General features: G+C 40.9%; 1 protein-coding gene across 2 annotated transcripts in view; it reads right to left on the reverse strand.

Moving 5' to 3' along the window:
* Ccdc62 (coiled-coil domain containing 62) overlaps positions 1 to 23,344 on the reverse strand; it is a 45,429-nt gene that overhangs the window by 14,817 nt on the left and 7,268 nt on the right. For both annotated transcript variants that reach the window (XM_085679193.2, XM_048447263.3), the window contains exons 3-9: positions 22,082 to 22,248; positions 19,772 to 19,873; positions 17,058 to 17,229; positions 12,730 to 12,831; positions 3,450 to 3,538; positions 2,823 to 2,938; positions 62 to 784 (exon numbers count right to left, since the gene is read on the reverse strand). In XM_085679193.2, the coding sequence (XP_085535319.2) occupies positions 62 to 784; positions 2,823 to 2,938; positions 3,450 to 3,538; positions 12,730 to 12,831; positions 17,058 to 17,229; positions 19,772 to 19,873; positions 22,082 to 22,248 (1,471 nt within the window). The remainder of the gene's footprint in view (positions 1 to 61; positions 785 to 2,822; positions 2,939 to 3,449; positions 3,539 to 12,729; positions 12,832 to 17,057; positions 17,230 to 19,771; positions 19,874 to 22,081; positions 22,249 to 23,344) is intronic.

Below are 23,344 nucleotides of genomic sequence, written 5' to 3' on the forward strand. Positions count from 1 at the left end.
TGCAGCCCTTTCTGTGTCTGCTGTCGCCTAACACTGTGTTACAGATATGAACATCACTAACCTTGCTGAAGATCTCATGCCACTGACACCTTTTGAACAAGTGCACACAGTTTTATGGCGAACAATTCTTTGCATTTTGGAAGGCTTGAAAATGTTCATCCACTCTACATCAGTCATGTGTCCTGGGGCCTCGACAATGATGTTACTCGGGTGGCAGCACTGGGACTCCCCCAGGTCCTTGTCCCCCACACAGACTTCATTTTGGACGCAGCATGAGATTGCAGCTGTGTCTGCGAGGTTACAGCTGTCCCCGTCAGGCTTTTCCAGATGCTGTGAGGCAGAGCAGTTAGAAAGGCCCAGGTAAACACTGATGTCATGCCACTGCTTCTCATCAGGCAGCGAGACGGATGTTTCTAAGAGCTGCTTCTCTTCGACCTGAAGCTCCATTCCACTGCTTTTTGGTGAGTTTGCATGAATCTTGCATAATGTAACTTTGTTTTCAGGTTCAGTCTGGAGTTTTCCACCCAGAGACCAAGATTTTTGTTTCTCCAGTAAGTCTTTGGTAAATGGAGATGAGAGAGCAATTACACTTTTTTCCCCAAACGCAGTATTAACCTGAAGCTTCTTCTCTCTGCATGCATCACAAAAGCTCTTGTCTGACCTATTGCGCTGAGCCAACGTGATCTCAAACTTTTGATCCTTAACCAATGACTTCTGATTTCTCTCTCTCTTAAAATCGATTTTTGGGTAGTTATTGTCAAGATCTGATAAACACATGTCTCTGCTACAGTGGCATTACAAAAAGAAGGAATTATAAGATTGACTTGATACTAGTATTACCTCCCCCAACCCTCATTAGTAGACCTAGATCCCAATAAAACCATTAGTCTGACTTTCAGAGCCCAAGTCCAGCCCCACCTCCGACAGGAAGCCTTTCTGACCGCCAAGCCTACATTCCCTCCCCTTTCTATCCCTCACTCATTGTGTTTACCATCAAAACAACAGCAACAAAATCAAAACTACTACAGAAATGTAACAGGACCTTTACCAGCCTTCCTCTAAGGCTTTTTCCTATCAGGGATTCCATCTGTTTGACTTAAGTCAGGTTCTCACATCGTAGCCCAGGCTGGCCTAGAAATTGTGTATTATTACTAGGAATACAGGTGTGCATACCATGCCGGGTTTGTATTCTTTCTTTCCATAATGGTATGAAGGTATGAACCACTTCCTTTGATTGGTTGTGTGTGTGTGTGTGTGTGTGTGTGTGTGTGAGAGAGAGAGAGAGAGAGAGAGAGAGAGAGAGAGAGAGAGAGAGAATATGGAGGTCAGAGGACAATGGCAGTTGCTTCTCTCCTTCTACCATATGGGGCTTGGTGGTAAGTGCTATTACCAGCCACTTCTTTTTTTTCCAATAATTTGTTTATTTTTTTACTTTATATGTTTTGCCTGAGTGTATGTCTGTGTGAGGGTGTTAGGGTCCCTGGAACTGGAGTTACAGACAGTTGTGAGTTGCCACGTGGGTGCTGGGAAATGAACCTGGGTCCTCCAGAATAGCAGTGAGTGCTCTTAACTGCTGAGCCATCTCTCCAGCCCCCGTGAACCACTTCTAAGAAGCAACCTCAACTCATTCAGTGCCTCACAGTGGCAATGAATTTCAAAGAGGAAAAAGACATGCCAAAGGCTTCTGCTTGGAAAAGAACACTGCGTGGGCCTGGGGTCTGCAGGTGGCAGCAGTAGATGGAACATAGAGCACAGAGTAGCAACCTGGAGAAGGTGTGAGGACAGAAATGTAGCCCAGCACAGTGAATCCTGCTGCCAGCTGCAGGTCTCCCAGGGAGAGGAGCTGGAGTCACCAGTCACTGACAATCTAGTCCAGACTTTGTAGTTCCCTGCAGACTGGGATGCCCCAATTCCTCTTCTTGACAAGCACAAAGGCTTTAGTTGGGCATGCCAGCACAGGTCTGTAATTCCAGTAAAGAGGAAGACTGCCATCAGTTTAAGACCAAACAGGACGACTCAGTGAGAATGTATCTCAAAAACATAAAAAAGAAAAAAGGGCTGGAGAGATGGCTCAGTGGTTAAGAGCATTACCTGCTCCTCCAAAAATCCTGAGTTCAATTCCCAGCAACCACATGGTGGCTCACAACCATCTGTAATGAGGTTTGGTGTCCTCTTCTGGCCTGCAGACATACACACAGACAGAATATTGTATACATAATAAATAAATAAATAAATAAATAAATAAATAAATAAATATTTAAAAAAAGAAAAAAGAAAATGAACTTCACTTTGGTAGTTTATCTGCATTATCAAGCCATTATTCAACTGTTTCAGATTTACAATCATCCCCACAATTCTTGTCACAATCGAGGGAAGGATGCCACATACCAACTGGCAAACAGACAGGAAGATCTGAGCTTCTGTTGCAGCTAACGATGTTATTCTTTGCATTATTCTTTGAGGTTGGTACCAAGTCCCATGGATCTTATTCCCAATGGTAAGCCCACTGCCTATACAATGCATTAATGAAGGCCTGGCTAGCTCTGTAGTGTCTACTCCAGCTCAGAGCCTTTTACTCACAGACACACAAACCTAGTCTATGATTTATTTTTGTTAGATGACTAGTTGACACCTACAGATTACACCTAAATATCTTACACCAGGACCCCCATAGCACTAGGATTATTGTAATTATTATTGTACACAGATTTATTTCCTACCACACCAGAAGCAGCAGCAAGTACTGGCTCACAGCAAGCCAGAATAAAGCTGACCTAATGAGGAAGTTAGAAGTCAACATCAATACCATCGGCTAAGGTTACCTGCATTCCAGGGCCTTTGATTCCTCCATCTTTGAGTCATACATCTGTATTAATTCCTGAGAATTTTCTACATTGAAATTAAGAAACTGCAGGTCACTCTGTTGTTTTACGTAAATCTGCCAGAGATGTCAACAAATCAATACAATAAAAACAAATCCAAACTGAATCAACAGGTTGGCACTTTGAAATCCTAAAACAGACCAGATGGTTTGCTTTGCTGTTTCCAATGGTTGCAACAGGATATTTCCATACTTCTCATCTCCTAACCTCTAAGTCCCACAGCTAAGACTGCTACGCTAAAGATGATGTATGTCTGATGTAGTGGAGATCCAGGAGGCACCATTAACAAAATCAGCAGGTTCACACCTTTAATCCTAGCATTCAGGAGGCAGAGACAGGTGAATCTCTGAGTTTAAGGCCAGCCTGGTCTACAAAACAAGTTTCAGGATGGCCCTGTCTCAAAAAAAGCCCCCCCAATAAAACAAAACACACACACACACACACACACACACACACACACACACACACACACACACAGAAACTCCCCCCACAAAAATCAACAGGCAGACAGTTTCCTAATTCCCCAGCATTTCTTACCTATGGTCATAGGAGACAGCCGGGACATACCTGTCTCAGGTTGTGTAGCTCTGAATTTGTACGATCTTGCTTTGACTTTGCAATATCAAGTAACTCATCTTTCCTCTTTTCTCTCTCGACTGTATAAGGACAAAAATAATTGGATATTTTTCATCAGCAATATCAATACACATCACTCAGGTTCTAAAGATTTAACAACTAACACTTCTGTTGTGGTTCTTAAATTTAAAAACCGCAGAATGACTGACTGAGAAGAGCTTTCATGTGTGATTCTGACTGAATCCACCATGAAATAGGAATGTGCACAACATAACTGATGTTAAGTCAAAAAAGGATTTAAAGTATAAGCAAAAATAAAGGAAAATATGAAAAAAAGCCTGAAAGTAAGTGAGGCCCAGGAGTACACACCTGTAATTCTATCACTTGGGAGTTGGAAGTGAGAAACTCAGGAATTCAAGGCTAGCCTGGGTTACATTGAGACCCTGACTCAAAACAAAAAACCAAATAATGAACACCAAAGATTAAAAGCAGATATTGAGAAGTGGCTGCTATCTTTATTCACTGAGACACTTTATTCACTCTATGAATCCAGGCTGGACTTAAATTCGGGCTCCTCTTGGAACCTCTCTACACTACCACCTCCGGCTAAGCACTCATTTTTATTTTTAAAAATTTAACTTTTTAATTGTATGTATGTACACCACATGCATGCCTTCAGAGCAGAAGAGGGTACCAAATCCCTTGGAATCACAGCTACAGAAAATTGTGAGCTGTTAGCTGTCAATGCAAGTGCTGGTAATTTAATCTGGGTCCTCTGGAAGAACAGATGCTGAGCCATCTCTCCAGTCCTAGAAATTTATTTTTAACAAGTAGGGCTTGGTGATGTGCACCTATGTTCCCAGATACTCCAGATTCGACACATGAAAATCACTTGAGGCCTAAAGCTAGAGAACAGTCTTGGCAACATAGAAGCGAAAACATATGAAAAAGTTATTTTTAGGAGATGAGGATATGGCTTAGAGGTAGAGTGCTTATTTAGGTTTGATTCCTACCACCAGCATTACAAAAAAGAGTATTATACGAACAAGGTACTATAAAGGTATAGAAACCAGGTACTATTCCCGAACATACATTAACAGTGTACATAAGAACAATTTGAGAGGAAATAGACTCATCAGTTAAAGAAAATATTTTTAAAATCTAACAAAAGCTTAACCCAAAATATCCATGAAATATGGGATACCATAAAAAGGCCAAATCTTAGAATAATAGGAACAGAAGAAGGAGAAGTTCAGTTCAAAGGCACAGAAAATTTATTTAACAAAATCATAGAAGAAAACTTTCCCTACCTAAAGAAAGATATGCCTGTGAAGATACAAGAAGCTTACAGAACACCAAATAGACTGGATCCAAAAAAAAAGGTCCACTTGCCACATAATAATCAAAACACTAAACATACAGAGTAAAGAAAGAATATTAAGAGCTTCAAAGGAAAAAGGCCAAGTAACATATAAAGGTAGACCTATCAGAATTACGCCTGACTTCTCATTGGAGAAAATGAAAGACAGAAGATCAAGGTCAAGCATTATACAGGCATTAAGAGACCATGGATGCCAGCCCAGACTACTACACCCAGCAAAACTGTCGATCACCATAGAAGGACAAAACAAGATATTCCATGACAAATCTAAATTTCACCAATACCTAGCCACAAACCCAGCCATACACAAAATACTAGACGGAAAACTCCAACCCAAGGAAGATGGCTACACCAAAAAAAAAAAAAAAACCACAGACAATTGATGATCTCATTATAGCAAATCCCAAAGAAGAAAAAAAATGCACAAATTAACATCACTAACGATGAAAACTAAATTAACAGGAGATAGCAATCACTGGTCATTAATATCCCATAATATAAATGGACTCAACTCACCTATAAAAAGGCACAGGTTAACAGATTGGATACGAAACAGAATCTATCCATCCTTCTGAATACAAGAAACGCATCTCAACCTATAAGACAGACACCGTCTCAGAGTAAAGGGTTGGGAAAAAAATATACCAATCAAACGGACCTAAGAAACAAGCAGGTGTAGATATCCTGATATCTAACAAAATAGACTTCAAGCTAAAATCAGTCAAAAGAGACAAAGAAGGTCATTTCATATTAGTCACAGGAAAAATCCATCAAGAAGAAATTTCATTACTGAACATCTATGCCCCAAATACAAAGGCACCCTCATATGTGAAAGAAACACTTCTAAAGCTTAAATAATACATTAAACCCCACACACTAATAGTGGGAGACGTCAACACTCCCCTCTCACCACTGGACAGATTAATCACACAAAAAATGAACAGAGAAATAAGAGAACTAACAGATGTTATGACTCAAATGGACTTAACAGACATCTATAGAATATTCCATCCAAACAGAAAAGAATATACCTTCTTCAGCACCTCATGGAACCTTCTCAAAAACTGACCACATACTCGGTAACAAAACAAACCTCAACAAATACAAAAAAAAATGGAATAACCCAATGTATGTTATCAGCACACCATGATTTTAAACTAGAAGCCAACAGCAATACTAATTCCAGAAAGCCCACAAACACATGGAAATTAAACATTGCTCACATGAATCATCAATGGGTCAAGGAAGAAATAAAGGGGAAAATTAAAGATTTTCTAAAATTCAATGAAAATGACCGCAGAGCGTAACCAAATTTATGGGACACAATGAAAGCAGTGTTAAGAGGCAAGTTCATAGCACTAAATGCCTACATAAAGAAGCTGGAAAAATCCCACACTGGTGAATTAATAGAACATTTGAAAATTTTTGAACAAAAAGAAGAAAACTCATCTAAGAGAACTAAACGGCAGGAAATAATCAAATTGAGAGCTGAAATTAACAAAATAGAAACAAAGAAAACAATACAAAGAATCAATGAGACAAAAAGTTGGTTCTTTGAGAAAATCAACAAAATAGACAAACCTTTATCCAAACTAACCAAAAGGCAAAGAGAGAATATCCAAATTAACAAAATCAAAAATGAAAAGGGGGACATAACAATAGATACAGAGGAAATACAGAGGATCATCAGGTCATATTTTAAAAACCTGTACTCCACAAAATTGCAAAACTTAAAGGAAATGAACAACTTTCTGGATAAATATTACTTACCAAAATTAAAACAAGACCAGATAAGCAAATTAAACAGGCCTATAACTGCTGAAGAAATAGAAACAGTCGTCAAAAATCTCCCAATCAAAAAAAGTCCAGGACCAGATGGCTTCAGCTCAGAATTCTACATGACTTTCAGAGAAGAACTAATACCAATACTCCTCAAATTATTCCACACAATAGAAACAGAAGGAACATTGCCAAACTCTTTTTATGAGACTACAATTACCCTGATACCCAAACCACAGAAATACATTACTAAGAAAGAGAATTACAGACCAATTTCACTCATGAACATTGATGCAATAATACTAAATAAAATACTAGCAAATCGAATCCAAGAACACATCAGAACCATCATCCACCATGACCAAGTTGGCTTCATCCCAGAGATGCAGGGATGGTTCAACATATGAAAATCTGTCAACGTAATCCACCATATAAACAAGCTGAAAAATAAAAATCACATGATCATCTCATTAGATGCCGATAAAGCTTTTGACAAAATACAGCATCCCTTCATGATGAAGGTCTTGGAGAGAGCAGGGATATAAGGAACATATCTAAACATAATTAAGGCAATATACAGCAAGCCAATAGCCAACATTAAACTAAATGGAGAGAAACTCCCAGCGATTCCACTGAAATCAGGAACAAGACAAGGTTGTCCACTCTCTCCATATCTATTCAATATAGTTCTTGAGGTCCCTAGATAGAGCAATAAGACACCAAAGGGAGATCAAGGGGATAAAAATTGAAAAAGAAGAAGTCAAACTGTCACCGTTCGCTGATGATATCATAGTTTACATAAGTGATCCCAAAAATTCTACCAAGGAACTTTTACAACTCATAAACACTTTCAGCAATGTAGCAGGATACAAGATTAACTCAAAAAAAAATCAGTAGCCCTCCTGTACACAGATGATAAAAGGGCTGGGGAAGAAATCAGAGAATCAACACCTTTCACAATAGCCACAAATAGCATAAAATATCTCGGAGTAACTCTAACCAAACAAGTGGAAGACTTGTATGACAAGAACTTTAAATCTTTGAAGAAGAAAATTGAAGAAGACACCAGAAAGTGGAAAGATCTCCCATGCTCTTGAGTAGGCAGAATTAACATAGTAAAAATGGCAACCTTACCAAAAGCAATCTCGCAATGCCCATCAAAATCGCAGCAAAATTCTTCAAAGACCTCGAAAGAATAGTGCTCAACTTCATGAGGAAAAGCAAAAAACCCAGGATAGCCAAAACAATCTTGTGCAATAAAAGAACTTCTGGAGGCATCACAATCCCTGACTTCAAACTCTACTACAGAGCTACAGTACTGAAAACAGCCTGGTATTGGCATAAGAACAGACAGAAGGACCAATGGAACCAAATAGAAGACCCGGATATCAATCTGCACATCTTCGAACACCTGATCTTTGATAAAGAAGCAAAAAATATCAAATGGAAAAAAGAAAGCATATTTAACAAGTGGTGCTGCCATAACTGGATATCAACATGTAGAAGAATGAAAATAGACCCATATCTATCACCATGCACAAAGCTCAAGTCCAAATGGATCAACGACCTCAACATAAAGCCAGTCACATTGAACCTTACAGAAGAGAAAGTGGGAAGTATACTTGAACACACTGGCACAGGGAACCACTTCCTAAATATAACCCCAGCAGCACAGACACTGAGAGAAACAATTAATAAATGGGACCTCCTGAAACTGAGAAGCTTCTGTAAAGCAAAGGACATGGTCAACAAGACAAAACGACAGTCTACAGAATGGAAAAAGATCTTCACTAACCCCACATCAAACAGAGGTCTGATCTCCAAAATATACAAAGAGGGGCTGGAGAGATGGCCCAGAGATTAAGAGCACTGACTGCTCTTCCAAAGGTCCTGAGTTCAATTCCCAGCAACCACATGGTAGCTCACAACCATCTGTAATGAGATTTGGTCCCTCTTCTGGCCTGCAGGGATACATGCAGGCAGAACACTGTATACATAATAAATAAATTAAAAAATATATATACAAAGAGCTCAAGAAATTGGACACCAAAATATCACATAATCCAATAAAAAAAATGAAGTACAGGCCTAAACAGAGAACTCTCAACAGAGGAATCTAAAATAGCTGAAAGACACTTAAGAAAATGTTCAACATCCTTAGTCATCAGAGAAATGCAAATCAAAACAACTCTGAGATTCCATCTTACACCTGTAAGAATGGCCAAGATCAAAAACACTGATGACAACTTATGCTGGAGAGGTTGTGGAGAAAAGGGAACACTTCTGCATTGCTGGTGGGAATGCAAGCTGGTACAACCTCTTTGGATGTCAGTGTGGTGATTTCTCAGAAAATTAGAAAACAACCTTCCTCAAGACCCAGTAATACCACTTTTGGGTATATATCCAAAGGATGCTCAATTGTGCCACAAGAACATGTGCTCAACTATGTTCATAGCAGCTTTGTTTGTCATAGCCAGATCCTGAAAACAACCTAAATGCCCCTGGATCTAAGAATGGATAAGAAAAAAATGTGGTACATTTACACAATGGAGTACTATACAGCAGAAAAAAATAACAATGGCTTGAATTTTGCAGAAAAATGGATGGAACTAGAAAACATTATTTTGAGTGAGGTAACCCAGACACAGAAAGACAATTATCACATGTACTCACTCATAGGTGGTTTTTAAACATAAGGCAAAGAAAGCCAGCCTACAAACCACAATTCCAGAGAACTTGGGCAACCAATGTGGACACTAAGAGAGATTTACATAGATCTAATCTACATGGGAAGTAGAAAGTAGAAAAAGACAAGATCTCCTGAGTAAATTGGGAGCATGGGTATCTTGGGGGAAGACTGAAGTGCGGAGAAGAGAGGCAAGGAAGGGAGCAGAGAAAAATGTAGAGCTCAATAAATATCAATAAAAAAAGAAAAAAAGAAAAAGAAAAGAAAGGAAGACGAGGAAGGCCCAGAATGAGGAAAAAAAAAGAATTGATTTGAGCCAAATGGTGGTGGTGTATGCCTTTAATCCTAGCACTCGGGAGACAGAGGCAGGTGGATCTCTGTGAGTTCGGGACCAACCTGGTCTACAGAGCAAGTTCCAAGACAGTCAGAGCTATAAAGAGAAACCCTATCTCATGGCAGGAAGAAGAACGGATTTGATTCACATAGTCACATAAGCAATAAATGCTTCACATAAAAAATCCAAGAGATAGAAATTAAATTATTCTTATTTGGTATTGTCTTAGTTACTTTATTTTATACTTAGTACTTTAGTTAGTTACTGAGTTACTTTCTATTGCTGTGAAGAGACACCATGACCAGAACAACTTATAGAAGAATTTATTGGGGGCTTACAATTCCAGAGGGTTAGAATCCATGACTATCATGTCGGGAAGCAGCAGCTGAGAACTTAGATCTCCATCCACAAATAAGAGGAGAGAAAGGGCTGGAGAGATGATTCAGTGGTTAGGGGTGCTTACTGCTCTTCCAGAGAACCAGAGTTCAGTTCCCAGAACCCATCTCAGGCAGCTCACACCTGCTTGTAACACCAACCCCAGGGATGCCCTCTTCTGGTCTTCAGAGCACTGAAATCACATGTGCACACACACACATACACCTCACAATTTAAAATAAAAAAAATAAAGTCTTAAAAAAAAATAAGAGGCAGAGAGAGCTTTTGAAACATCAAAGCCCACCCGCAATGGCACAGAGATCCACTTGCCTTTGTCTACTGGGATTAAAGGCATGCACCACTACAACGTGCTATACTTTGGTTTTTATATTACTGGGGAATAAACTCAAAGTATAACAAGCAAGCACTCTACCAAGTGAACTACATCCCTAGCTCCCTCAATTTACTTTTATAATTAAAACATACAAAAACTGTTTTTGAAACAATGATGTATAATTGTCTTCTGTAGAAAGGCAATCAGTTGAAGAAATGTTTTTTAAAAGTTATTCCCCCAAATGTATTATAGTTGTATTTAACAAGTCTCATACATTTTACAAATCAAGAAGACTTTTATATTTATGAATTAGGGGTGGGCTGGGTGTGATAGCACACACCTAAAAGTCTCAGTTCAAGACCATATTGGGGGCTGATGGTGCAAAATGGGCTGTAATCTAGACTTCATCTTCAGACCTTCCCAGGCAGTGTCATATATACACGTCTGTGTGTATCTTAACACAACTGAAGACTTGTATGACACTTGCCTTTGGCAACACACCTCAGAGTGCACTAGAGGAAGTCAAGCAGTGTCTCCGCAGTATTTGCTTAGTTCTAATTCTCTGTGGCCTGTGAGTGTCTTGGCTTTAGTGGAATCACATACAGGCTGACTCAGATTGTCTGATTTCAACCATGGGGTATATCTTTAGCTACATACAAGGCATAACTAAGACAGAAATCCTAGAAATAATCAACACAGTGACCTCTAGTGGTGAAACTGGCACTGCCTTACCCTAATCCTTAAGAGGAGGATTGAAATGAATGAAGGATTCCATTGTACTTGAAAATTCTAAAGGTGTTTCTCTTTAAACTGTTAAGAATTTATTCTCCTCTTAAAAGGAGGGAGATTGAGGAAAAGAATGGCTAGACCATGGGGGCTGGAGAGATGGCTCAGAGGTTAAGAGCACTCTGACTCTTCTTCCAGAGGTCCTGAGTTCAATTCCCAGCAACCACAGGACAGCTCACAACCATCTAAAATGAAATCTGGAACCCTCTTCTAGGGTGCAGGTACACATGCAGGCAGAATACTGTATATGTAATAAATAAATAATCTTTTAAAAAAAATGGGCTAGACCAAAATGTTCATCTAATTTTCTCTTTGAAAATTTCCCTTCCAAACTATGATTGTCTTAATACTCCTGCAAAATGAGAGCCTAGGGAAACCTTGGTGGGCAGGGGTATCAATAAGCTCCACAGTGAGGAGGGAGAGAACTTCAATGCTGGATGTTTCAGGTGGGATGGGCAGGAGCCATGATGGGGAAGGTGGTGTGTGGTGGGAAGGCCTGGGACAATTACACATGACACCAACTAATGAAGATTTGAATCGTTGCACCAGTGCAACAATACACATGAGCTTTTCCCCAGTTTACCAACTGAAGGTAATTAATTTGCAAAACTCAATGCTGAGCCAGGCAATGGTGGCACACGCCTTTAATCTCAGCACTTGGGAGACAGAGGCAAGCGGATGTCAGTGAGTTCAAGGCCAGCCTGGTCTACTAGAGCTAGTTCCAGGACAGATCCCAAAGCTACAGAGAAACCCTGTCTCAAAAAACCAGGGGAAAAAAAAACTCCAAACAAAAAAACTCAATGCTGAATTCCCAAAGAATTTTTCAGTGCTGGAGGCCAAGTCTAGTGGTAGGTTACTCCCCAGCCCTTTGGACTCCTGATAGTTTATTAGCATTTGTGAAATTATACAAACCTTCCCCTCAACAATCCATATGATTCTTTTTAGATGATGTTACTTCTGATCCTTCTGCCTCCACCTTCCAAGTTCTGTTATTACAAGTTATGTGCTATCAGGCCCAGCTACTGTGTGCTGGGTGGACACTCCACCAACTGAGCCACACTCCTACCCTAAAACGAACTTTCCAGCAGGAGTATCTTCTTTTTCTTGAGGAGCATAAAGACCCATTCAAGTTGGACAAGCTGTAGCTCCACTTTACGGGGAGAAAAACAACTACTTGGAGGGGAATAAAAATGTTTAAACTTTGCCCAAAGGTGATGGCACACCCCTTTGATCTCGGCACTCAAGAGGCAGAGGCAGGTGGATCTCTGTGAGTTCAAGGCCAGCCTGGTCTACAGAGTGAGTTCTAAGACAGTCAGGGCTACCCAGTTAAACTTCATCTCGGAAAAAAAAACAAAAATAAATAAACATGTTAAAACTCAGGGCTACAGAGTTAAACTCTGTCTCAAAAACCATAAATAAACAGATAAATAGATATAAAAAACTGTTAAAACTCAAGCACAGCCCCTTATCAATCTCTTAGAAGTCTGGGAAACACACAAAAGCTTATTTTTTAGGGAAGTGTACATCCTTTAGCCTGTGACAAAAAGCTGCGGTTACAAACATGCAACTATTCAAATACTTCATCCAGTTCTTTACCAGTAAATGTTAATTCGTCATGCAGGCAACTTTTCTCTTGCTTGAGGCGAATGATCTCTTCTCGTTGTTCATTGTTTTCCGTTGTCTTCTCATTTAGATCCTCTTCATAAACAGAAGGGAGAGAAATCCTCAGGTAAATGCCAACCTCTGGGAAACACAGACACTACACAAAACCTCCACGTGTTCAGAAGCCTCTGAGGACCGTGCTGGGTCTACAGTTGGGCCATTCACTATCTCTGGCCTGGTTTCTCTTGCTACACCCAGGGGATACAGAACAATCTTTAAAAAGAAAAACTTCTTGTGGGGGTTGGAGAGATGGCTAAGTGGTTAAGAGCATTGCCTGCTCTTCCAAAGGTCTCGAGTTCAATTCCCAGCAACCACATGGTGGCTCACAACCATCTGTAATGAAGTCTGATCCCCTCTTCTGGCTTGCAAGCATACATGCAGACAGAATATTGTATACATAATAAATATTTAAAAAAAAAAACTTCTTGTGTCATTTTTGGTAAGAAGCCCTCCCTTGCACTCAGATAAAACCTAAATCCATTACTGTAAACGGCAAAGCCGACAGTGACATGGCCTTCCTTGTTCCCAACCCCTCTCCCTTTCTTTCTCTCAGTTCTCTGACTGCCTATGGGATAAAAAAAGAAATAATTTGGGTTTTGTTCTTCAGTCTTGGTGAACAGCTTCTGGATCTCTTGGAATTTCCTGAATATTGATTATAATAACGCTCAGGAAGCTGAAGCAGGAGGATCATAAATTTGTGGGTACCCTAGGTTATGCTATATGACAAGACCTTGTCTCAAAAGACAAAACAAAGCCAAATGAAACAAAAAAGGTACTGTTCCAGATCCCACCCTAGTTAGTGTCTGGAACCCACTGTTCACCAGCCAGTCCTAGGCCATCAAGGGTTAGAACTTTCAGCCCTACTCAGCAGCCTCCAAACCAAGGGAGGGCTGAAGACAGAGCTCTATTAAGGCTTCAGAGGACTTGAGATGGAGAGTCCCAGATATATACACGTGTGTGGGGGGGTATCAGGTTTGCTTTCGGAGAGGACCTTGGAGCTCTGCACATAAAGCCACGCCCAGAGTTTCCGCTAGCAAGGGGGCAAAGTGCTTCCCTGAGCCGTTGTCAGTGATGGAGGCTGCTCAGGTCATTGTAGGAGCTCTTGCTTTACTGCCAGGTGGTTGGTGAGTTGGTGTGAGGCTCCCCTGGGATTTGGGACTGGTGTCTTAAGTGGGAACAGTCTTGTGGACATGAACCTGAGGGATGGTCACTAACACCAGGCACGTAGCATCATAAGCATCAAACTGAATTGAATGTCTGTGCAAAACTGGTAAAGGAGAAACACAGGGTTTCTTTTTCCAACAAGGAAATAAACAAATCAGGAATGACCCCCTCTTAAGATCTACTCTAGGCCTTCTTGTTTTCTGCCAAGAAGGTTCCCGGTGGGGTCTGGCTACAGTTCTGTCTACAGTCCAGTTATAGTTCAAATGCTAACTCTTCAAATTTACTTTCTCAGTCAACCTAGACTAAATGAGTTTCTCTCCCTTGCTCTCTGTTCTACTTCCCATTACCCTACTTTTTAAAATGTTTTAAATAAATATTGGGTCAATTAAATATTCATAAAACATAAATACTGGCACAGCAGACTTCTTGAATATCCTACTTGGCACACACACATTCTCAGTAAACACTGGTGACCCACAGTGTATATCCTTGGTGTTGTGCTGACCCAAAGACAAAGAGATACAGCCTGCCCCCACTACTGGCATGGGGATTTAGCTGATGTTATAACGGAGACAGGACTTATAATCATTGGTGAAAACATGGTAAGGCCAAGACTATTACATTAAATTGGTCAAGAAAAAAGTTTCAGATTTAGGAGGCAGGGTTAAGTCTAGGCTGACCTTTGAAATCCCTATGTAGTGAAGAATAACCTAGAATTAATGATTTCCCTGCTTCTGCCTCTTAAGAGCTGGTACCTGTACTACTATGCCTGGCTCAAATTTCAGAATCTCTTAGTTAACAATTTAGTTTGAGAATACACAGCAATCCTCTTCACATAATGCTTATGCTTGACTATGTCCAGCAAGACTAAGCTATTGTCTCTAATGATTTATTTATTTTTTATTTTATGTACTTTAGTATTTTGACTGCATATATGACCTGTATATCTGTATGGGGATCTCCTGGAATTGAAGTTACAGACAGCTGTCATGTAGGGGCCGGGAATTGAACCCAGGTCCTCTGGAAGAGCAGCCAGTGCTCTTAACCACTGAGCCATCTCTCCAGCCCTGGCACTGTCTTATGAAACATTTTATCCTGGGCAGGGATGAGAATAACTTCCTCAAGCTGTGGCTCTGCAGCAGCTCCTCAGAGGCTGACTGAGCAGTCAATCCTCTAACCTGACCCTGTCGCTGTTATGCCCAAATCCACAAAGTCCCTGCAAAAGCCAACAAGGAAACCGAGTCCTATATGTGAAAACAAAGAGCCTTTATTTTAATCAAGTTTGCAAACTCGGTCTCTCTGCATGTCCAATGTATTGGAACAACTGGAGAGCCCCGAGCTCAATTAGAATTGGGTTTTTATAGTAGTAAAGGTTGGGGTGAGGGGTTTCTGAGATTTAGGATCCTTGATTGGCTGACATTTGTCTAGGGGTGTCTTGGTGAGTGTGTACTGGTAGGAGGTCATATCTACGGCAGTTAGAATGCTAGGCATTTCCTTTGAATGGGTCTGTTCTGGGGTGGTGTTAGGTAATCTCAGTTTGTGGTTCTTTCTGCAACCAGGCCTCTTATTAAATTTATCGATGGCCGAGTTCTACTCTGGCAGGTGATAATGGTTGGAAGTAAAGAACTTTCATACTTAGTGTATCGTGGCTGGTCCCCACAGTCACCATTTATAAAACAGTGGCAGATGTGAGGCTGAAACAACAGCTCCTCAGGTCCACAGTCAACTCAGCACCTACGCACTGGTCAACCGAACCCTGGGGGAAGACCAGAAAGGAGTGGACCTACTTCTAGGCCTTCCCAGATCAATATACATTGACACTATCACAGGTATTCTTATTCACACACACACACCACTGCCACAACATTTGGTCTACCTTTCACTAGAAAACACCAAAAATCAAAAAGAAATGAATTACAGAAGTACCTAGAACAAAACTAGAAAACCACCCAAAGCCACAGTGAGACTACACTGGTGCTGACCCCTCAATTCCCAATAGGATTTTACTATTTCTCCCCAAAGAGCTGAGCAGTTCCCCACTGACTGACTTTGGGTTTGGCCACATGACTTGCTTATGAGGCAGAATGACACTGTGGCAGATTCAGGCCTAAACCTTAAAAATCTCCAATTGATTCTGGGTTGTTGTTTTTTAAGTTTCTGCCCTCACTGTGGGAAGAGATACTCTGGCTAGCTCGTGGGTGAGGAGAACGACAGCTGAAGCAGAACTGGTCAATGAGAAGCCTGGCTGGGTCCACTCATTTGGACCAACTCACAGCTGCTGCATTGCGCTGCACTATTTGTTACAGGATGTGTCAGCAACAGCTAACTGATACAGCCAAGCGAACTGAAGCAGAATTCCTAAAAATAAGATTCAGGTCCCCTGTAATCAGATTGATGACTACCTTAATTGTCATCATAGAACCTTCAATCAGTAACTGATGGAAGCAGATGCAGAAATTCACAGCTAAGCACTGGGCCGAACTCTTGGTGTCTGTCACAGAGAGGGAGGAGGAATATGATGGGACAACCCACAGAATCAGCTGACCTGAGCTCACTGACTCTGGACGGACAGCTGGGGAACCTGTACAAGACTAAGCCTCTGAATGTGGGTGACAGTTGTGTGGCTTGGGCAGTTTGTGGGACTACTAGCAGGGGGAGCAGTATTTATCCCTACTGTGTGAACTGGCTCTTTATACAGGGGGGAGGCCCTGGTCCTGCCTGATCCTGAGCAATGGAAGGGGGGTGGGATGGGGAAAAGGTTGGGGGAGAGGGTGAACAGGAGAGAGAGAAAGAACTGGGATTGGTATGTAAAATAAGATTTTTTAAAAAAAAATTTTTTAAAAATATGATTCAGGTTTGGGGACTTAGCAAGTACAAGGTCCTGGGTTCAGTTCTCTGCTCTAAAAAAAAAAAGGATGAAGTTTAACCACAATTTCATTATCTTGTATCACAAAACTTGTAGCATAATTCTATATAAATGAGACAGACATTGCATGTTAGGATTCACAGCCAGAATAAACCCACTCTCAAGTATACAGTTAAGGAAACTCAGATAAAGAAATAATTCCCGACAATACTATCTTAACTTATTTTCTTACCTTTCAGTTTATTGACTTCAATCTTAAGTGCCTTCAATTTCTGCTTGTAATCTTGCTTTTCTTTCACAATACAAGTCTCTGCCATCTTTGCATCACGTAAAGCATGCTCTAACAATTTAAATTTACCAGAACAGTCTGAAATGTGATTGACTGCCTCAATAATATCTTTGTCCTTAAAAAAAAAAAAAACCAAGAAGAAAACTGTTAGTCTAGATTTTTAGATTCTAAATAATCAGTAAGGTTGTTCTTACTTAGACTGGACTGTGCAGTGAGTTCCTGTCTACACGCCTTGCAGGTTTACTCAGTTGCTGTAACTCTATGCTAGCACCAAGTGGCAAAGGAATCAATCAGCAGACACAAAAAAATTCTTATCTGACCATGGCGCTGAAGCAGCCATTTCAGTGTAGTTGACTGGCTTGGGAAACCGTGTGCTGTCACGACACCTTACTTTCTCTTGAAAAGTTGAAAGTCAGACATTTTTTTGATTTTTTGATACAGGGTTTTGCTGTAGCTTTTTAGAGCCTGTCCTGGAACTCGCTCTGTAGACTAGACTGGCCTAGAACTCACAGAGATCCACCTGCCTCTGCTTCCCAAGTGCTGGGATTAAAGGCGTGTGTCACCACTGTCCAGTTGAAAGCCAGACTTTTTCTTTTTTTTTTTTAGGTAGAGTCTCTTTACATAGGCTTGGCTGTCCTGTAACTTGTTCTGTAGACCAGGCTGGCTTCAAATTCACAGAGATCTGCCTGCCTCTGCCTCCAAGTGCTGGGATTAAAGGCGTGTGCCACCACATACAGCAAGAATTAAACAATTTGATGGCCAGGCTGTTCAGCAAGTGGTATGTTGGCTGTTCTTCAACGGGGTTGTTATTCTCTGGATGACAGTTAAGTCCTGTGGGGCCAAGATTTCCGACCTACATTTAGTTTGTTAGAAGAACAAACTCTTACGACCTCATCCAGCCAACATGCTGCATTAGAAGCTTTTATAGTTAAAAAGCAATTCTAACTATAACTAATGTACAACAGTAAATGGTTGAAGTAACTTACTGGTAGAGCATGCCTACCGTGTGTGAGGTCCCAGATTCAATCCTCAGACTCAGGGACACTTGCTGAAACACATGATTAACAGGTATAACTTCCTGAGCACACCCACAGCTCTGGCATTCTGATTAAAAAACCAAACTCACAAGCTTGTAGGACTTTATGGAGAGATAAAGGATTGGAGTGAACCACTCAATAGCTAGTAGAAGACTGGGTATGGTGGAATCTCAGCATTATGGAGGCTAAGGGAGGAGGATCAATGAGTCCTAGGCCAGCCTGGGCTATATTACAAGTTTCATGCCAGTAGAAAAAACAAAACAAAATCAGAAACAGTGGAAGGGCTAATGATGTAGCTCAGTGGTAGAGTGCTTACCTAGCATGTAAAAAGACCTGGGTTCAGTCCCCACCACCATAAATTAAAAAAATTATTAAAAAAATAACACAAGTTGGATGGTAGTGGCGCAAGCTCCAGGACAACCAGGGCTACACAGTTAGAAAGTCTGTCTCAAACAAACAAACAAACAAAACAACTTTATGTTGAGACCAGTTTTAAAGTAATATAAGCAGTTGAGCCAATGACAAGAGAGAGAATTCCTTCAGTCCTTGTCAGCCTTAAACAAGGAGCTTGGAGCTCCTGCTTCAGTCTTTCTAAGTATGTCCCAACAAGTCTGTGCTTCTACTAAAGACTGTTTTCCTCATTAGGACTTTGTTCGTGGGTGTGCTGCTTCATTATGAACACACTGTCCTACCATGGGAAACACTTGGAGACATCTTCATTATCTCATAACCTCTGCCAGTGCTGTGATGGACACGATGCTGGTCATTATTATAACTAAAGCTAATTCTACACATTTTAATATTTTTCTCTTTAATTTTCAGAAAGTTTGCTCATGATCACATTCCAGCATTAATGTTGGGGGAAATTACAGGTGAATTCATACAAATGTCCCACTACACCAACATCTCCTTTTGCTTAGTAACCGCCAAAGACGCATGAGGCAGAGGGGTGCCCACTCTTTCTGAGGAGCTTGTGTGTCACACTCTACCAGTGTGGGCTGGGATTTTGATCTGTTTAGCGAATGACTTTTGGGGAAGCAAGCCCTAGGATGTGGTCTTATCTGCCTACTGCACAGTTAAAGGCTGAGGGAGAGGGTTGCTTCCCTCTTGCTCTCACACTCTCTTGGGTAGTCAGAGCACAGCAAGTAACCAAGAGACGCTTGTGTGGTTGGTACTCTTCACCGGGGCAAAATGACTGGACAGAGGCAGCTGGATCAGCCACGGCGCTTAGAGGATTCTGTATCAGTGAGTGTCTGTCCCTACCCTATACTTAATAAGTACTTGAGACCCTTTAACAGACTCACATGGTTTCACATAACACCAGTGTTTGGCGGCTGCCAGTTTTCCTCTGTCTTATAAAAGACTAACAAGCTCTAATGGTCAATATCTTCAGGAGACCTACAGCAGGTACCCGGGAAGGGAACAGATTCACTGAGATGAAGGGCAGAAGCTCTGGGAGCACCGTGTAAACCTTTCTTTCATTTTTGAAAGGAGAAGATGAAATTAGCAATGTTAGAGGCTCTGTTTCTGGGCTGCTAAGGACTTGGGGAGAGTGGAGTGTGTGGGTGAGCTCTGCAGGCTACAGAGTGCTCTGGAGTGGAGGTGTGGTATTTCAATTACCTTTAGCTTTATCATGGTAGTGAGAGCCTGCTCTCTAGCTTGCAATTGTCCTACCTGAGCAGAAAGTTCCACTAACGTGCTGCTGAGATTTTCATTTCTAGCCTACAAGGGAACAACACAGAAAATACTGAGTCTGCAAATGCTTTCATTATGTTACCAACCACAATCAACACTCATTTTTCTGTTTTTCAAATTTAACATTTTTAAGGAACAAAGTGGGCTAAGTAAGCAATTATCAAAAAATGCAAATACCTATTCTTCTATTAATTCTAGCTTTTTACCAATATTTAACAATTGTTCTAACTTGTATTGATTTATATAGATTAAGTTTATAAACATTTATTTTTATTTTTAAGTAAAATCATTTTAATTAACTCACAAATGAAATACCACACAACTGGTTTAAGGAAGCCACTCAAAACCTTGCCCAGTCCCAAATTCAGTGCCTTTCCAGGAACACAAGGTGACTGTCCTGAAGTCATGGATCTTTGCTTCTGAGCTCACACTTTCACAACTACAGTTTCTATTCACCATCCAGAACAGCAACAAAAAATCTATGATAGTTGAAACTACAAAAAATATAAACTGTATCTTCTTTCGTGAGTCATGTCCTTTTCCTTTTTTTTTTTTTTGATTTTTTGAGACAGGGTTTCTCTGTAGTTTTTGGTGCCTGTCCTGGAACTAACTCTTGTAGACCAGGCTGGCCTCGAACTCACAGAGATCCGCCTGCCTCTGCCTCCCGAGTGCTGGGATTAAAGGCGTGCGCCACCACCGCCCGGCTTAAATTTTCATACCTATTTTTTTTTTATAATTTTAGGTTGTGAGAAAAGAAGAAAATAAACGAATGAGAACTGGATTTCCATAAAAGAAGTAGCCTTTGTGAATTCTGTACATCTTTTTTATATCCAGGCTAAAAGAACTTTACACTGGGTTTGGTTCAATATGCCAATATACATTTTCAAAAATTCATAAAAAGCAAAACACAAAATGTAAGCTGTTACCTAAACTGAATTTGAGGTGATAATGATGTATCCACTCACATTCATCAGTTACATCAAAAAGACCACTGTGATGCAGGGCCTTAGAAGTGGGGGAAGCTGTGTGTGTGGATACAGCAGACATGGGAACTCTGTACTTGCCATACGATTTAGCTGTGCCCCTCAAACTGTTCTAAAATATACAACTTAGCTGAGCATAGTGGCACAAACTGTAATTACAGCATTCAAGAGGCTGAGGCAGAGGACTGCAAGTTTGAGATCAGGCTGGGCTTCATAGTGTGGCTAACTTAAAAAAACAAAGTTGGATGGGGCTGGCGCATGCCTTTATCCAAGCACTTGGGAGGCATAGGCAGACAGATCTATGTGAGTTCGAGGCTAGCCTAGTGTACAGATCAAATGCCAGGACAGGTTCCAAAGCTACACAGAGAAACCCTGTCTCAAAAATAATAATATAAAATAAAGTTTTATAAAAATAAAAAATTAAAATTAATAACAATAGATGAAGAAAGAAAGAAAGAAAGGAAGGAAAGAAGGAAGGAAGGAAAGAAGGAAAGAAGGAAGGAAGACTGAGGACTTAATCTTTCCAATTTTATAGCAAATATGTAACTACTTTTGTTTTGTGTGCATTTATCATAGCAGAGAGACCTTAGGTTAACTTCAATACTTGAGAGGCTGAGACTGGAGAACTTCAGTTCAACACTAACTAGAAGAGACTAAAGGAGACATGAAAAAAGGACTGGAATACTTAAAGGCCCTGGGTTTAATCTTCACTACAGGAAAAGAAGAGGAGAAAGGAAGAGAGAGGGGAAAAGGGAAGGGGGGAGGGGAGGGAAGGGAAGGGATTCAGAATTTAGAAAGCCAAACTCAAAGCTATCAAAACTTGAAGGTACTTATTTCAGACTTCGAGAAAGGCTTTCTGAAATAACCCGTTGTTGGTAAAATGGACAATGCTTCTAAACCAAACAGCAAAACCCTTTATGGGCTGTAATGAAACTTCACCTACAGGACAGAGCACTGCCGTACAGCTAGCCAGAAAGCATGGAGAACACAAAGCTAAGATGGATAGAACACACACTTCCACACACACACATATCCTTGTTTGTTTGTTTTCTCTGTGGCTTTGGAGCCTGTTCTGGAACTAGCTCTTGTAGACCAGGCTGGTCTGAAACTCACAGAGATCTGCCTGCCTCTGCCTCCCAAGTGCTGGAACTGCCCAGCTGCGCATATCCATTTATGGTGACATTTAAGGTTAATTTTTCTGTAACTAAAACCCAGAATTTGGACTAATGAAGTTGTTAAAATTAAAACCAACCTCAAGGTCTTCCGAGAGGAGGGCAGAATGTGTAGCCTTTTGAGCCATTTCCTGGAGCTGTTGCTGAGTCTTCTGAAGAGCTGTCTGACACTCCACTTGATTGGATTCAAGGACTTTGACCTTCTTCATGAGAGACTTGATTATGTCAGTTCTTTTATGCAGCTCACCTGAGGGAAATTTCAGTCACTGTGTCTGTGCCGAGATGTAACAGGCAGTATTTTCAAAATCAGATCACAGAGTAAAGGTGTGTTATGCGTTTTAAAGACATTTTATTCTGAAATGCACAAGACCTAACTTGTATCTCAGAAATAAACATTGGCATCGACCAAGAAGTCACTTCCTATACACACAATCGCTGTTAGTTCCCACTTTCCGAGACCCTGATCTCAGAAGTGCTGAGATCACCCACTCCTCATGCTGAGGACAGTATGTCAAGCATCTGTCTGCCCACCATGGAGCCCAGCACCTTGCCTTCTACTGTTGCTACGCTGCTATCTCTCTCTGCATCCACCCCAGAGCACAGTGTGAACCACACACAGATAGAATTATACTCAGGAGTTTGTCTCTTCACGTGGTTTGCCTAAGATTAAGATCCTGAGAGCCACCCATGCTGTAACTTGTGTTTATCGCTAACACGGCAACATGAAAGTCTATTAAATTATAACGCCAACATGTATTTACCTACTCTACTACTGGTGATTATCTAGGTTGTGTCTACTCTGCAGCTGTCAAGTAGTGTTGCTCTGAATGTCCATTTACATGTGTCTTGGGGCATATTTGCTTTGCTACTCAAAATGTGGTCCTTGACCGTGGAGCACCAGCATCACTGGGGAAATGGCTAGAAATGAGGACCACTAAACCAGGCACAGCATCTGTAATCCCAGCAGCCGAGCACCAGGCAAGTGAAGACAGTAAGATTAGGAGCTCAAGATCATCCTTTGCTACAAAGCAAGTTCAAAACCAGCCTGAACTACAGAACACCCTTTCCAAAATTAAAAAAAAGAAAAAGAAAAAGAAAGGAAGAACGAAAGAAGGAAAGAAGAAGGAAGGAAGGAAAACAATGTGCTGAAGAGATGACTGACTCAGAGTGTAAGTTTAAGTACTAAAACTGCTCTTGTTGAGGACTCAATTTTGGCTCCTGGCCCCCATACTGAGTGGCTCACTACTGCCTGTAACGCCAGCTCTAAAGGATAAGACTCTCACCGGCGCCTCTCAGCCAAAAGCACTTACCCGTGTGTACATATCCACACACATATCCCACAT

This window comes from Myodes glareolus, chromosome 2, assembly GCF_982192425.1.
Source record: "Myodes glareolus chromosome 2, mMyoGla1.1, whole genome shotgun sequence".
NCBI lineage: Eukaryota > Metazoa > Chordata > Mammalia > Rodentia > Cricetidae > Myodes > Myodes glareolus.